The sequence below is a fragment of the Trichoderma virens genome (assembly GCF_000170995.1).
Source record: "Trichoderma virens Gv29-8 chromosome Unknown TRIVIscaffold_6, whole genome shotgun sequence".
NCBI classification, from domain to species: domain Eukaryota; kingdom Fungi; phylum Ascomycota; class Sordariomycetes; order Hypocreales; family Hypocreaceae; genus Trichoderma; species Trichoderma virens.
In genome coordinates, this window is record NW_014013743.1 from 979,304 (window position 1) to 993,990 (window position 14,687).

The window sequence follows — 14,687 nt, forward strand, 5'->3', positions numbered from 1 at the left end:
ACCTTGTGCCCAGAGAGTCATAGCGGCCTGTCATTGTCCTTGAGCCTGTGCGTCCGGTTCTCAGTCCGAGTCCAAGTAAGCTAATGTACATCCATGTACCTTGCCGGTTGAGAGTGTACAAGGACGAGCACAGCACAGCACAGCACTTGAGTCGTACGGACCGGTTCTTCTGCTGTGCTCCCGTCTTGGTGCTTTGGTTTGCCGAACGAATGGAGGGGATTCCAGGCTGTACGAGTACAATACAACATACAAAGCTGTAATAGCATGAGTGTCCCTGCACAATGCGCTTATACTCAGTACATGTCGGAACCTGGTCCCTTCTCACTGCATCAGCCTGTCCGTCCGTGTGGTGCCAGTGCAGCACACATGTACATTAGTGCAGCGTCCCTAATGCTGTAAGGCCATGATATCCCGGCGCTGCTGCTGTGTGTGTGTGCTGCGTGGTCCGTACAGTATCATGGATCATGGATTCAGGGAGGGTTCCATTGGATTCCTCGTTTTGTGCTCGCATCAATCACGCTGTACGATTCGGTTCCTTGCTTTGGCCGCAGACATGGGACTCGGCTTGGAACAAGGTGGAAGGGGGGCTTGGGAGCCCTCCGACTTTGAAAAAAAGGCCTCTACTTTGTCTAGCGGTAGCGGTAATGGAGGTACGCAATCCCTACGAGGGGACTCGCTCAGCCTGGCTGTGCAGTGGCAGGTCCCTGTCGGTACAGTGCCTTTTTGGGGGGGGGGAAGGTTAGGTTCAATATATACGTGACATAGTTTAATGAATTGATCAGTGCTATTTTAATCTGTGGTGCGAAACAGATGTAATTGATTCATGTGTCTTGTCGTTGTCGTTGTCGTTGTCGTTTTGCCATGTTCTTTTTCTTTTCTCTTCTTTTCGCTTCAACTTCAAGGCCCAGGCTTGCAAAGTACCTACAGTACTGGACAGTACCACTACCACCACAACAGGTACCAACTGACGTCGGTACTTGCCCTGCAACGGTCCAGGCCCCCCAAAATCCCACACTACCAGTAGTATCCTCACTAAGCTCGCCTGACTTAGTAAACACCCGCCAGGTATTATCGCCATTGGAACATACCCGGCCTCTCTCAACGGCCCAGCGCTCCGTACCCTCTTTTCCGTTCCCTCTGCTAGACCTTTTTCCTCCACCCTTCTCCAAATCCACCCATTCTCTCCCCTCTGACCTGACTCTGTCAACCTCTCTCGAGATACCAGGAAAAGGGCCTCCGTCACCAGCTCTTGTTCCCTTTCCTTTCTTCTTCTTCATTTCAGCTTCTTTTCTTTTCTTTTTTTCTTCTCTCCTCCAGATCGATACCCCTTGCTTTTCTGATTCCACACGTGGCCGCCATTTCCTCTCCTCGTCCCGAGATCGCGATCCGCCTCGACTCGACCCTCCCAGCCTTCTCCTCCTCAACCATCATGAATAAGCTGGCCAATATGCGCCACTGGTCCGAGAGGATGAGCCCAAACTTTGGCATGGGTCGACCCAGTGTGCCCATGAACAGCTTGAGCAAAAACGTTTCCCAACCTGGCCTTCCTCTTACTTCTCCGGCTCCCGATGCCACGATACACTACTCATTCAACGTCCCGTTCGCATCCGATCTGGTTGGTCCCAATACCGAGGATATTCTGCACGCTACCAACGATGCCGTTTTGAGATGGACGCACCCCGAGGACGCTCCGGATGATGTCCACGTCTACGAGCTCCGTGCCCATACCCAGAACCTGGCAAATCTGCACAAGCTCTGCAAGGATTTGTCCACCGGACCTCTGCCTATTGAAGCTCAGGTGGTTACCACCACTCCCAATAATGGCAAGGACCAGCAGATTACCACTATCTGCCTTACGGGATCCCCGGAGCTCGTCAACAAGAGCCGAGAGACCATTTTGAATGAGATCCCCATATCCATGGTATGCTCAAACGCCAACCCTGGAGTATCTTGATATTGCCGCAATGTGCTAACTCATGGTCAAATGCAGCGATGCACCACAATTGATATCGAGGGCAGCTTGGTCTGTGACCTGAGTGCTGGTGTGCTCAAAAAGCCCGTCCTCGAGACTCTAGATTCTATTTCTGCCTACTGTGGTGTTGACATCTTTCTCTTGGGTCCCAAGCTCACTCCAATGGTGGACGGAATGCTGGGCGATTCCGAGATGCGAATGGATCAAAGATGGAGAGTTGCCATCTACGGTGATATCTTGTCGTCTGAGCATGCCAAGGCCCGAGTGCTCATTCAAATCGACTCGTGGGTTAGTATTCCCCGCCATTACCATATGAATTCTATCCTATATGCTGCATATTCTAACACGACTTTTAGCTTGGTCGGATGGTGGATGTGGCGAGGATCGAGTTGTCTCTTCATCAACTTGTCTGTGGACGACACCGCAAAAACATTAAGCTGATCGAATCGTCGACTGGAACAGCCATCTATTTCCCTCCCATGTTCTCGCAAATGTACCGATACTGCCCACAAGGTGCGAATCGGCGCGACCCTGCAGAGATCTACATCACCGGAGAATCTCCCCAGGCCATTGAGATGGCCAAGCAGAAGCTTCACGAGACAGTCTCTCGCATTCGCCTCTTCGTCAAAGACGTTACCATTCCAGCTGCCAAACTAGACAACATCCTACTGGGCCGCCTGGATAAAGTTCGTAAGATCCTTGAGGCCAACGGAACTTACATCATGCTCCCCCCTTTGGCATGCCAGCGTACAACTGTCCGAGTCCACGGAAGCGAAGGCCTGCCGGTTGAACGAACTGTCCGGGAGCTCATGTCACTGGCTGGCCAGTTCTATGGCGCCGGATGGTACGTTCAGCAGCCAGATGCCAGAAATCTCCCCACCCCCGGAGAAATCAACAACATGCTGGCCGATATCTGCGCCCACTCTGATGCCGAAGTGTCCTTTGATAAGGCATCTTTTACCGTGACTGGTGCCGATGATTCCGTCAAGTCTGCCCTGGCAGTCATCTCTGAGCTGAAGCTTGCGACTCTCTCTCAGTATCAAATTCGTGTCAAGATTGAGCTCGCAAATGAGCACAAGGAGTTTGTCAGTGGTAAAAAGAACGGCAAGATTAACAAAATCATGGGACAGAGTACGCCACCCCCTCCATTGTTGCGGAGTTTTTCTTCTTTTCAGTTTTGAGCTAACACTTAGTCAGGCAATGTTCAGATCATTTTTGACGGTTTCAACGAGTACAACTTCAATATTGACGTCATGGCTGCCACCTACGATTCCATGAAGCAAGGCCTGACCTTGGTTGAACAGGAGATGCCAGCATCCATCTCTTTCCATGTCCCCGATCAGTACCACAAGCGTATTATTGGCATTGGCGGCCAGCACATTCAGCGTATCATGAAGAAGCATTCCGTCTTTGTCAAGTTTTCCAACGCTATGGACAGAGGTGAGCAGAAGCAAACTAATGATTTTTCTTTTTATCCGGTATCTTGCTGACAATAAAACTCAGGAGGCATGGGGCGTGAAGATGACGACATCAAAGTCGACAATGTTATTTGCCGTACTCCGGCACGTAATGCCCAAAATCTCGATGCTGTCAAGAACGAGATTCTTGAAATGGTCGATCGAGCTGTAAGTAATCTGGGCAATTCTCAGCAGGACGATTTTGACTAACACGTATCCTACAATAGGATTCTGAGTATACCTCTCAGATTGTTAGCGTTGATCGGTTGTACCATCGCGAACTGATTGCTCGTCTCTCGGAAATTGACGAGCTTGAGCAAAAGTACAACTGCAAAATCAACTTTCCTAGCACTGAGCAAGCGAGTGACGAAGTCACTGTCACTGGCCCACAGTGGCAGGTGCCTCACTGCGTTGACGAGTTTCTCGGCATGGTCCCAGATAAACATGAGCTGGTGCTTGCTCGTGGCCCAAAGTTGGTCAAGTTTCTGGAGTCTCCCGAGTTTGCGCATGATCTTGTCCCCAAGCTGAAGAGTCAGTACGAGGTGGAGGTGACCGTTCATCAGAACCCTGATGAGACTACTGAAGACGGTTCTCCCACTGCTACTCTCGTCTGGGGCTTCACGCGCAACAATGCTGGAGGTCTCCGAGACGCGATTGACTTTTTGCTTGCGCAGTTTGCCACCGCCAATGTCGAAGCTGATATCGTGAAGGGCTCCATTCCCCGTCCCAAGTCGGATTCGTTTGAGGATACGCTTCAGTACTTTGATTCGAAACTGCTCCAGCACGCACCCGCTTCGGCGGCTAGCGACTCCCCCATCAAGAATGCCTTCAATGCGGACATTGCCCGAGAACGCAGCAGCATCCTTGATCGACTCAGGAAACCCGGAAGCATGACGTCCATCTCTTCGTTCCTGGACCGCAGAAAGAACAGCTCACACTCTGCCGCGGGCAGCTTCTTCAAGGGCTCTGCCAACGTCTCCAAATCGTCACTCATCTCAATCGAGTCCACTCGCAGCTTCAACGCCGACCGAAACCCTTGGAACGACAGTGGCGTGAACCTTGCTGACGACGAGAACCCCTGGGCCCGTCCCATCAGCAACCACCACTTCGAAAGCAAGTTAACCATCCCCCTTCCAAAAGACATCATCGCTTCACGTCACACTACCCGCGCGTCTGGTGATAGCGGGAGACCTTCTACTTCACACTCTATGAATTCAGGATACCCCGCCCCCATTGGGCCTTTCCGTTAGACTTTGCCGAATTAGACCCATTACATGCGAATACCCCCCGGCTGGATATACCCCGGAGCGTCCAAAATTGCATCATATCCAGGCTTTGATTCGCCGGAGATGTTGGCGCGTTCCTCATTTTTGCTTGTTGCACTTGTTTTCTGTTCTTGTCTTCGTTTCGTGTTCCCGTCTTTGTGTGTTTCGCTTTTTCTCACTCTTTCTTTTGCCGTTGATCGTCGTCTGTTTATGAGTCATTTCTCGCTTGTTGAATTTCGAAATGTCAATCTTGATGACTGGCATTCACCTTTTATACCCATTTGAACGTCCAAGACGTCGAAGATAAAAATTGCGAAGAAAATACCCCTACGCGCTGGAGCTGAAGAATTTAGTTTGCAAGATTGATGATTTTGATTCATGGTGGAGTCACATCGATGAGAGAGAGTCGATGTTGTTGGAGAGGCAGGTGTCAACACACGCGGTGGACGAAGAGTGGTGTGTGTGTGCGTGTGTGCATTTACTTTCACATGGAGGGGGCCACCAAATCTCTCTTTGTTCCAAGATGAGATGCCTGGTGGCCCCCTATTTAAACATTGATTTTTTTGGTTGTGGAAAGGGGGGGCACAAAAAAGTGTCTTTGGTTCTACACAATGTACGGTTACGATCTGTCGAATGGAAAGACGCATGATACCCATGGCACAAAAGCGGTTATGCCCAATCACACATATGGTCATCTTGACGCAGTATCTGACTGAAGAAAGCTTGGTGTCTATTGATCTCATGAAAAAAAGAAAAAAGAGTTCCTTTTGCTGTGATATCTCGCTTCGATAATTTCTGATATGCCTTGCTCCGTGATAGATCATTTCTGTCTGATACTCGATATATTGAAGTAGGCTCGTAGGTCGAAAATCTTTTAGCATTTGCGTTTTATATATATATTGGGAGTATCTTGTTTTCCATAAGCACCCATCTTACAACTCATCCATATTCATATAGTGTGTACATCATACATGTCCCATAATCTCTTCCCAAACACCCATTGAACTCCAGAAAATGCAATATTTCAATAACAAAAGTCGACCGCGAGGAGATCAAGCCGACAGCGGCCCGACCCTGACGTATTCCCTGTCCTGCCTCGTCTCAAGGGTATATCTCGTCTTCTCCCGCCTCCGCTGCTCCGCCTCCATCCTCGCAAACTGGCCGCGAGCCCCGTGCTTCAGCTTCGTGATCATGTCGGCCGCCTTGCCCTTTGTCAGCTCCCCCGTGGTCAGGGGCTTGCTCTTCCCGCGGAGCTTGTTGATGTAGTCCACCTGGCCCTGCGTCGGGGGTAGTCTTCGCCAGGACTGGTGCCGGTGGATGAAAGTGTGGGGGAATGCGCTGGCGGCGTAGCTGTCGGCGCCGTGGACCGCGTCGTTGAACGTCGCGGCCTTGAGGATCTCGCGCGGAGCGGCATAGGGGGACTTTGCTATGCCGGTGGGGAGGGCGCGGATCTCGAGCGCGTGGTAGGTGGGTTCCGAGGCGCCCTTTTGCTCGGCGAGCCTCTCGATGCGGATGTAGGATCCGCTCGGGGCGGAGAGGACGAAGCGCTCCGGGCCGACTTGGACCCATGCGTACTGGCTGATGGCGCGGATGTGTCTCTCGCCAGAGGTGTCGGCGATGAGATCCAGGACGGAGGAGTAATCGGTAAAGGTCACTGCTGGAGAAGAGGTTGGATTGGCGCCCGAGCTCTCCTGTTGCTGTTCCGCCTCTGCTGCCTTTTGGTCCTTGATTTTTCTCATGTCATCGACTGAGGCCTTTTCGACCAATTCATTCGGATCGAGGCCGAACAGTGTTGGCGTCGTGACGATGCCCGTCTCAAGACTAGAGACCATGTCGATGATGTGGCAGTTCTTCTTGTCCGGATGCAGCCTCATGCCTCTCCCAATCATCTGCACCAGCAAGTTGCGCGATCTCGTCGGCCTACCCAGCACGATGCAGTCGATGTTGGGGATATCGGTGCCCTCGGTGAAGACGCCGCAGTTGACGAGCACGGGGAACTCGCGCTTCTTGAAGGACTCGAGAATGGCGCTTCTCTCGACCTTTGGCGTGTCGCCGGTGACGTATCTAGCGTCAAACCCGTGCTCGCGGAATTTCCGTGTCAGGCCTGAGACGTGTGCCAGGTCGACGCAGAAAACCAAGGTCGATTTGCGGTCCGGGGCTTTGGCCATCCAGCTGCGAACGGTGATGTCGTTGATGATATCGGTGTTGACGACTTTGGATAGCTCTCCCGTTTGAAAGTCACCGAATGCGCCGCTCTTGACTTTGGATAAGTTGGCGGATGACTCGACCGTCGTAAAGACAACATCCGAGAGCCACTTGTCCGAGATCATGTCCACATAGTCCTTGTGGTAGACAATCTCATCAATAGCGGCGCCAAGCTTGACACCATCGAATCGAGAAAACGTAGCCGATACTCCTATCAGAATGGGCGAGTTGTATCGCTTCTCGTCGAGACCAAAGTGCTTCAATGTTCTAAGATAGCCCGGCGCAACAATGTGATGGGCCTCGTCGACAAGGACGAGCTTGAACTTTGAAGGGTCGTACTTGTCCAGTCGACCCTTTGAGGTTATGCTTTGGACGCTTGCAATGGTGATATCCGCCGTGCCAGACGCATGGAGAGAGCCCATCTCAATCTCAATCCTCTTATCCGGATACGCAAGCTGACAGTGCTTAGCAGCCTGCTCAACCAACTCACGGCGATGGGCCAGGATGAGAGTCTGGTCAGCATTTTTGACGCGGTCGTGGACCTTGTCAATGAGCTGAGTAAAGATGACCTTTTGGCAGTGAATTAGCTCCACCATGTTACATCGTATAGAAGAAGAAGAGACGGGAGCTATTTACTGTCTTGCCACTACCGGTGGCCAGAGATATGCCAACTCGCTTATGTCCTCGCTTCAGAGACAAGACTACGGATTTGATGCATTCTTGTTGATAGTCTCGGAGCTTCAACTTATTGCTGAGAGCAGCGGCCGCATATTTTCTGAGCTGGTTGACCTTGCTCCAACCTGAGGGGACGCCAGTCCCAGCATCAGGCCGGAAGAGACGTCGCACGACGGTTTGTAGCATTGCACATGGTAATGCCGTTCGAGATGGACTTTCACTCTTCTAAGTCTTGGACGAAAATCCTAGCAGAAAAGATGCAAAGATTTGGTGTAAGTTGCCTTATGTAAACCTTTTTTTCAGCCACTGTGGCGTCGAGAAAAAGCACTAATGCGGTGCCTGTGGATGTGGATGTGGCTGAGTCAGCTAAGGCTACTGAAAGATACCGCGAATGATTTTATAGCTGCAGCTTTCCGGCTTTCATCTTTTGCATGTCTTCAAGGTATATCAGAAATGATACCAGATCCAACGCCAATTTCTCCCTAGACTCAATCTATGGTCCCGATTCGGTCGCTGCTACAATGTTCTCTCCTCTCAGTGCAATCTTCAACGCCCCAGTGACCGAACCATGGACCAAGATTCCGACTTCTCATATGAAGAACAAGATGCTGCCGTCATCTCACCACCACGGATCAAGACGGAGAGGCCTTCCAACGAAGTCGCGGAAACTGACTTGAGCACCGGATATGAAGGGCATAGAGAGCCAGATAGTGAAGAAAGTGACTACGTTGAAGAAGACGACGACGAAAATGCTTTATCGGCAGCAGAAAGTCAGGATCTGCGGTCGCCTCTTAAGAGACCCTTGGATGACACGATAGCGGTATATAGGCCGTTCAAACGACAAAGAAGTGAACTTAATCTTGGATACCTGGAGCTTCTCAACAAGGAGATTCAGGATGCTGCGCAGCAGAGCTCTTTTGGTGACCTAGAACTGCCCACCGCCGGTGAAATTGGTCTCACACCCTGGTCTGCGGCAGAGAAGCTGAAATTTTTCGAAGCCGTAGCACGCCTCGGGAAACATGACTTGCCTGGCATCGCCACCAAGATTGGGAGCAAAAGCATCGCAGAAGTCAGCCACTACCTGCACCATCTCCAAGAAGCCTCTGATTTGAGGCAGCAGCACGGGTCTCGCTCAATTCTGGAGTTTGCAGAGTATCCTGCTGCTGTGGAGATCAGTCAGCAGTGCTGCCATGCTCAAGAAGAAGCCGCGGATGAGATTTCGCTCAAGCAGGAAGCACGCGAGGAGTTGCGGGAGCAGAATCGGTGGGGAGATGTATGGGAAATCACCCCAAAGGTTGCTAAGAAGCTTAGCAGGGATGTTCATCGACAGGACGCAAATTCTGCCGGTGTGCCCCAGTTTGCTCAACTCTTTCATGCGTCAAAATGGCTGGAGCTTTCAGCACGCATGTTTATGAACTCTTCAGTTCCTGGCAACAACTGGAATTCAGTTAATGAAGAACCTCCGTCGATGTGGGCTACAACGTTTGATGATTTTCATTCATTAGCCATATCAGTCACGCGAAGACTTGTTCAGACGACGCTTTTCATGGCTATGTCTAGGATCAGAGCAAAGAATGCCATGGGAAGCAAAGTCAGAGAAATGGTACAACTACAGGACGCCGAAGCCGCCATTTCGTCTCTGAATATGGCTGGCGAGTCGAATGAAGCTTGGATCAAGAGTGCTCGTAGATTACGTCTCGATGTTTACGAAGACCCTCCCGAAGGGGATGAGGAACTTGATGAAGAGCGCATGACTTATGAGGAAGTGGAACAGGCCTTATCTGGTGAGGGAGCAGCTGGGCCACAACAGCAGGCGCAGCCAGATACCCCCTTTTCGACTCAACACAGTGATGAGGACGAGGAAGATGGCTCCCCAGATAATCTTTCCGATTCGAGCAGATCACCGTCTCCTACCAACGTGGAAGAGCAAGAAATCGACATGGAGACAATGGAAATATTGGAGTACTCGGTTATGGACATCCGGGCTGATAAAGCTACAAAAAAGGCTATAAAGGCGTGCATAGCCGTGGAACGACAAAAGGAGAGGCAAGCCGAGGAAATTGACCAATATGCTAGCTACAAGGCGGAAGTCGAAATGTGGAATGTGCTGCAGAAGAAGCCGCCCATGGAGCTACCTAAAATGCAAGATCCTGGTCCGCCACGACGGTCGAACCAGAGTCTAGATAATTTTTATCCCAGTGGACGGGATTGGGCTCGCAAGCTGTTGTACTACAGCGAGTGGGAAACGCTGCCACAGCCTGAGCCGGAGCCGGAATCCAGGTTGAAGGAGGAGGAAATGGTGGTTGAGGAAGAAGCTGGGGACGAGGGAGGTGATGAAGCAGAAGAAGAAGCAGAGGAGGGCAGCCAAGGGATAGACGAAGACGAAGGTGGAGAAGAGCAGGATGAAGATGAGGATGAGGAGGAAAGTGATGCATGACGGGAACAGCTAGAACAATAATCACGTAGCTAAGAAAGAGGGGACGAAATGATATAATAACCCTACAACTCCACAAGGATATCTTAAAACTCGGGTATCTTGACTGTTGATCCAAGCCGCTATACCAAGTCCACGGAAACCACACACACCATCCCGCAGCTTATTCAACACTTCATTAGCTGCCCCTACCTCTGCCTCTCCTGCCCCGTCCGCGTCCTCTTCCACGGCCTCTGCCCGGCCCCCCTCTCGCTGGTTTCGGGGCGGGAGATCCGCTCTCTGCGCTTTCACTGTCACTCTCCTCCGAGCCAGACTCATCCTCCTCCTCTGACTCGTCCTCGTCGTCTTCAGAATTTTCCACCACCCTTTCTTTTTCGAATTTGGACTGACTAGCTGCTCTCTTGCGGCCTCTTGTGCCCTTTGTCGGCTTCAGTGCCGGTGACGCTGCAGAAGCAGCAGCACTGCTCTCGGCGCCTTCAACAGAGGCTCCCCTCGTCTTCGGCGCGGTGCTAGCTCGCGAACGCTTCTGGGGCGGGGGGGAAAGCTCCAGCTGGGGAGGAGACGTGGGTGCTTCGCTCGGATCCGCAATGGCGCGCTGCAGCATCAATTCGCCGAATTCGTGAAAGGGGAGAGAGAACTCGACATATTTGTCCTCTGCTTCGTCGTCGTCAAAGTACTCTCGCTCGTCAATCAGGTCGAGATCGTAGTAAGTCCGTAGCTTCTCCCAGATGTGGGGGATGCGTGTGTGACGATGGATATCAGGATCGATGCCGTGGTTGCGCAGGTGTTCCGATATTGCTATCATTCGAAAGTGTTTATGCATCCCTAACACGAGAGTATCCTTGATCAGCATGGAAACACTTGAAGCTTCAGCTCGATCGGGCGCAACGAACCAGCAGGCTTCCAGCGAATGACGCCTTTGAATAGTGAAGAGATCTGGTCGTCCGTCCAGAGATTATCGTACGGTGTGACCGGTATGATGGGCTTGAATGCCGAAGAGAGGAAGCCTGGCGTTGCGCTTATCCGAGGAGAATCAACGTCCATGGCACTGTCTTCTCGAATGGTGGTTGGCGTCGAAGACATCTGCAGGCGCGAGCGCTTCTTTGGAGGCATTGTGACGAAGATTCGGGGCTATAAGATCTGAAGAGTAGTGATGGTGAAGGAGGAATAGTAAATGAAGAAGGAAACAAGATTAATCCTAAATCAGCATCGGGTGACAATGTTGACGGCGGATAAGAAAAGTGCAGCTTGACGATAGAAAAGTAAGAATTAAAGCTAGAGTGTTCAAGTGTGACGCTGGCAGAGTTCGAAAAAGCTAAACGCATTGATCCATTGAGCATGAGATCATAACAGGGAGCTGTGCCACTAATCTGCAGGGCGGGGCACGCTGACAGGGCCGCCTGAGCAGCTCAACATTAGTGCCTTAGAGGTCTGCTCTAGCGCGTGCTCAGTATTTGGGGATATGGATGGATCAACTACTTCCATGATCGTCGCTCTTTTTGGAGTTTGGCTCTGTTCATCGACAACGCGCATGGCCTCCGCTGGCGCGTCTGCCGTATCCTGTCCTCTATGCATCCATAGCTGAACCTGCTGTGAGCCATGGACAGCGATGGCTCTGAGGAATATGTCTTTGCCATCCCCAACTTCTGGCAGCCCTCGAAGCTGCTGCTGGACTTGGAGGCAGAGGCACCGGCCAGCTTCTTTTCCAACGATCTCACAAGTAAGCAATTGGCTCTCGGCCTCTTCTTCTTTGATATGATATGAGATCTCGTACGCTTACATCTCGTCTTCTCTTCGTGGCCAGATGCTCTGTCAGGTGCAGACGCGGATCCCTTCGCGCTCGATCCCATAACGCCAACCCACGATGGCTTCTTCAAGCTACTGCCTGTCCACGATATCCCCACGGGTTCTGCCGAGGCAATAGACACAGAGGAGCCAAATGCACCACTAAATCCCGTAGATGAGCCCGAAAGGCCATCTGAAGACCTCTCTGCGGCCCTCGATAGCGATGATGATGACGATATGCCAGACATATGGCTAGAGCCAGGGATGCCCGTCAAACCCAAGCCTCCATATCGAGCGTGGGAGGGGTTTTTCTCCGGCAATACAGCCACAAAATATCAGCCCATGATGGTTACCGAGGCTGGCCCGGCTGCGTACGATGCTCTACTATTCTCTTCAAGCGACCCTCTCAAGCTCAGGAATGTCGGTGTTCCTGTGGTTGATACGAAGACATACCTGTCTTCGCTACTGGCTTTGGCACTTGGTGGAGAGTCCGTTCTCTTTATTAGAAAAGACGGATCTCAGAGCCTCAGGCCTTCACTTCCTAAAATGAGGGCATCGGGGTACTCTAGCAATGTCCTTCAGGCGCTTGAGAATAAGTGCTTGAGATGCGGAAGTACCTTGATGGGTCTACGTGCCTTTGTACAATCTGCCTACTCAGAACATCCGAGCCGATGTGGTGTGGCCCTCGCCAGCACTGTCAGCCAGGTTTTACAGGTTGTTCAAGAATGGGTGGCTTTTAACGGGCGAAATCCTCGATCGCTTCTGCAGCTACAATCCACTGTCAACTCGGTTGTGGCTATTCTGAGGCCCTTCAAGGCGCTCACGTCACAGCTTCGCCATGGTCTTACGGACGAGGATATCCTGAACCTCGTATTTCATCAGGCATATACGGTGGATAGCAACGAGGAATACCTCCGTCAGATTATGCGAGAAGTGCTGCGGAGAGTCTCTGGGCCGTGGATCGAGTTTCTCGAAGAGTGGATTGGGACAAGACGCGAGCAAGGGCTACCTTTTACCAAGTCCAATGTCGGAGAAAGCAAAGGATTTGTCAAGGTCGAGGCACGAGTGTTTCGAGATGATTTCGGCCGGGAACTCGCAGAGGTCGACTATGTCTTGGACGCAGGCAAGATGCCGCGCTTTATGCCCGACGATGTCACGGAGACAATATTTGAGACTGGGCGCAACTTGCGATTTATCCGCACTTTCCATGAAGACCACCCACTAGCTCAGCAAGATGTCATTGCATCCAGCGATCCTCCTCAGGCCAAGTGGCTTTATGATTGGGATGCCATACTGCGCCTTGAGAGTCGTGCTGTTGCGTACCGAGACAGCCTGGTTGATGCCATCCAATCGAGCCATTCGGACTACGCTTTTGACCCTATGGAAATATCCTTTTACTCAGTAGCCGATAAGCCCGAGTCCATCCTTACATTCTTCGGACTAGATCAGATTGGCATGGAAGAGCGCATTGCCGCGTCCATTGAGCAGTTTGCTCAGCCAGTTGCCACACACGACGCAGAGGATCCTCTCAGTAGGATTGTGCGTGATAGACTTTGTGGAACACATGCATCAGCTATTGAGCTCTCGAATTCTACTCCCCACTGGACATTGCTTCCTGTTCTTTCGTTTGGCGTTATTGCGTCGGCACAGGCCCAAGTGGTCAACAAGGAGACTCTCAAGCTCCTATTTACCGCTCACAATCTGCGAGACCATCTAAAGTTACAGCGAGAGTTCCAGTTACTTGGAAATGGTATTCTCTGCAGCCGCCTCTCCCATGCTCTGTTTGACCCTGATATGGAGTCGGCGAAAGCGCAACCAGGAGTCGCGAGGAGAAGTAGTGTCATGGGCTTGCGGCTTGGTGGGCGCGACAACTGGCCCCCTGCAACTTCAGAGCTGCGGTTGGCATTGATGGGCATACTTTCTGAATGCTACAGTGGTAATCAAGAAGGGAATAAAGTCGTGAGGAATGAACGTATTTTCGACAAGGAGGTTTCCGGCTTGCCAGGCAACATGAGCTTTGCCGTGAGAGACCTTTCTGATGAGGAAATCGAAAAATGCATGAACCCCGATTCCCTCGAAGCATTGGACTTTCTCCGCCTTTCCTACACTGCGCCGCCACAACTGAGCCCCATCATCACGCCGATGAATTTGATGCAGTATGATTACATCTTCAAGCTCCTGCTGAGGGTCTTGCGGATGATATTTGTTGTCAACCAGCTTTTCCGCGACGCAAACTGCCTGGCACGTGAATGGGAAGATCCCGGCAATGCAACACTCCGCTTCGTAAGAGAAGCACAGCATTTTGTGTCCACCGTGTCGGCATATTTTCTCGATACGGGCATTGCTGTTCCCTGGCGGGTATTTGAGAAGAAACTGGACAAGATTGAGGCGGATCTCCACCGGCCAACTACAAACAGCTCATCAGAAGAGGTCCAGAGCCCTGACAAACTGCAGGAGCTTCATTCACTTGTCCTGGATCGAATCATGCTTGCTCTGTTTCTGCGAAAGAAGCAGCAGCCAGTCCTCAAACTATTGGAGGATATCTTTAATACTATTTTGCGATTTGCTAAGCACATAAGGCTACAGCGCTTGGGGGTGGAGGACGATGTTGACCCATCAATTCTGTATGCAGAATTCAAGAAGAAGGTGCAGATTTTCATCACAGTCTGCCGCAGCCTCTCGGAGAAGGCTCGGCGCACAGATGGCAAGAGAGGGAGAGAAGACAGGATATTCAAGGAGCAGTACGGGACTGGCGACGATAGCATGGTTGCTCAGCTCCTGGTCAAGATGGACATGTTTGACTACTATCTCAAGCGGTAGCTGGAATGATTGGTTTGGCAAAGGAGCCTGTCATAGAAGAAGAGAGACAACTATAAAAAATAGAAGAAGAAAAA

General features: G+C 51.4%; 5 protein-coding genes across 5 annotated transcripts; 3 read left to right on the plus strand and 2 right to left on the minus strand.

Annotated features, from left to right (window-relative positions):
* Positions 1-1,429: 1,429 nt before the first annotated feature.
* TRIVIDRAFT_29065 (uncharacterized protein) lies at positions 1,430-4,679 on the plus strand (the record flags this gene model as incomplete). The annotated part of the gene is made up of 6 exons (XM_014101160.1): positions 1,430-1,921; positions 1,991-2,260; positions 2,329-3,103; positions 3,170-3,412; positions 3,476-3,597; positions 3,657-4,679. The coding sequence occupies 6 exons, from the start codon at positions 1,430-1,432 to the stop codon at positions 4,677-4,679; spliced, it is 2,925 nt and encodes a 974-aa protein (XP_013956635.1).
* A 1,067-nt stretch (positions 4,680-5,746) lies between these two features.
* On the minus strand, positions 5,747-7,723 carry TRIVIDRAFT_191207 (uncharacterized protein; the record flags this gene model as incomplete). The annotated part of the gene is made up of 3 exons (XM_014101161.1): positions 5,747-7,468; positions 7,536-7,643; positions 7,700-7,723. The coding sequence occupies 3 exons, from the start codon at positions 7,721-7,723 to the stop codon at positions 5,747-5,749; spliced, it is 1,854 nt and encodes a 617-aa protein (XP_013956636.1).
* A 419-nt stretch (positions 7,724-8,142) lies between these two features.
* Positions 8,143-10,011, plus strand: TRIVIDRAFT_29515 (uncharacterized protein; the record flags this gene model as incomplete). The annotated part of the gene is made up of 1 exon (XM_014101162.1): positions 8,143-10,011. One exon carries the CDS (start codon positions 8,143-8,145, stop codon positions 10,009-10,011), a length of 1,869 nt encoding a protein of 622 aa, XP_013956637.1.
* A 181-nt stretch (positions 10,012-10,192) lies between these two features.
* TRIVIDRAFT_137581 (uncharacterized protein) lies at positions 10,193-11,121 on the minus strand (the record flags this gene model as incomplete). Its single annotated transcript, XM_014101163.1, has 2 exons — positions 10,193-10,833; positions 10,902-11,121. Coding segments are annotated over 2 exons (861 nt in total), but the record flags the coding sequence as incomplete, so codon positions are not given.
* A 486-nt stretch (positions 11,122-11,607) lies between these two features.
* TRIVIDRAFT_29379 (uncharacterized protein) lies at positions 11,608-14,613 on the plus strand (the record flags this gene model as incomplete). Its single annotated transcript, XM_014101164.1, has 3 exons — positions 11,608-11,728; positions 11,825-14,388; positions 14,434-14,613. The coding sequence occupies 3 exons, from the start codon at positions 11,608-11,610 to the stop codon at positions 14,611-14,613; spliced, it is 2,865 nt and encodes a 954-aa protein (XP_013956639.1).
* Between the last annotated feature and the right edge of the window lie 74 nt (positions 14,614-14,687).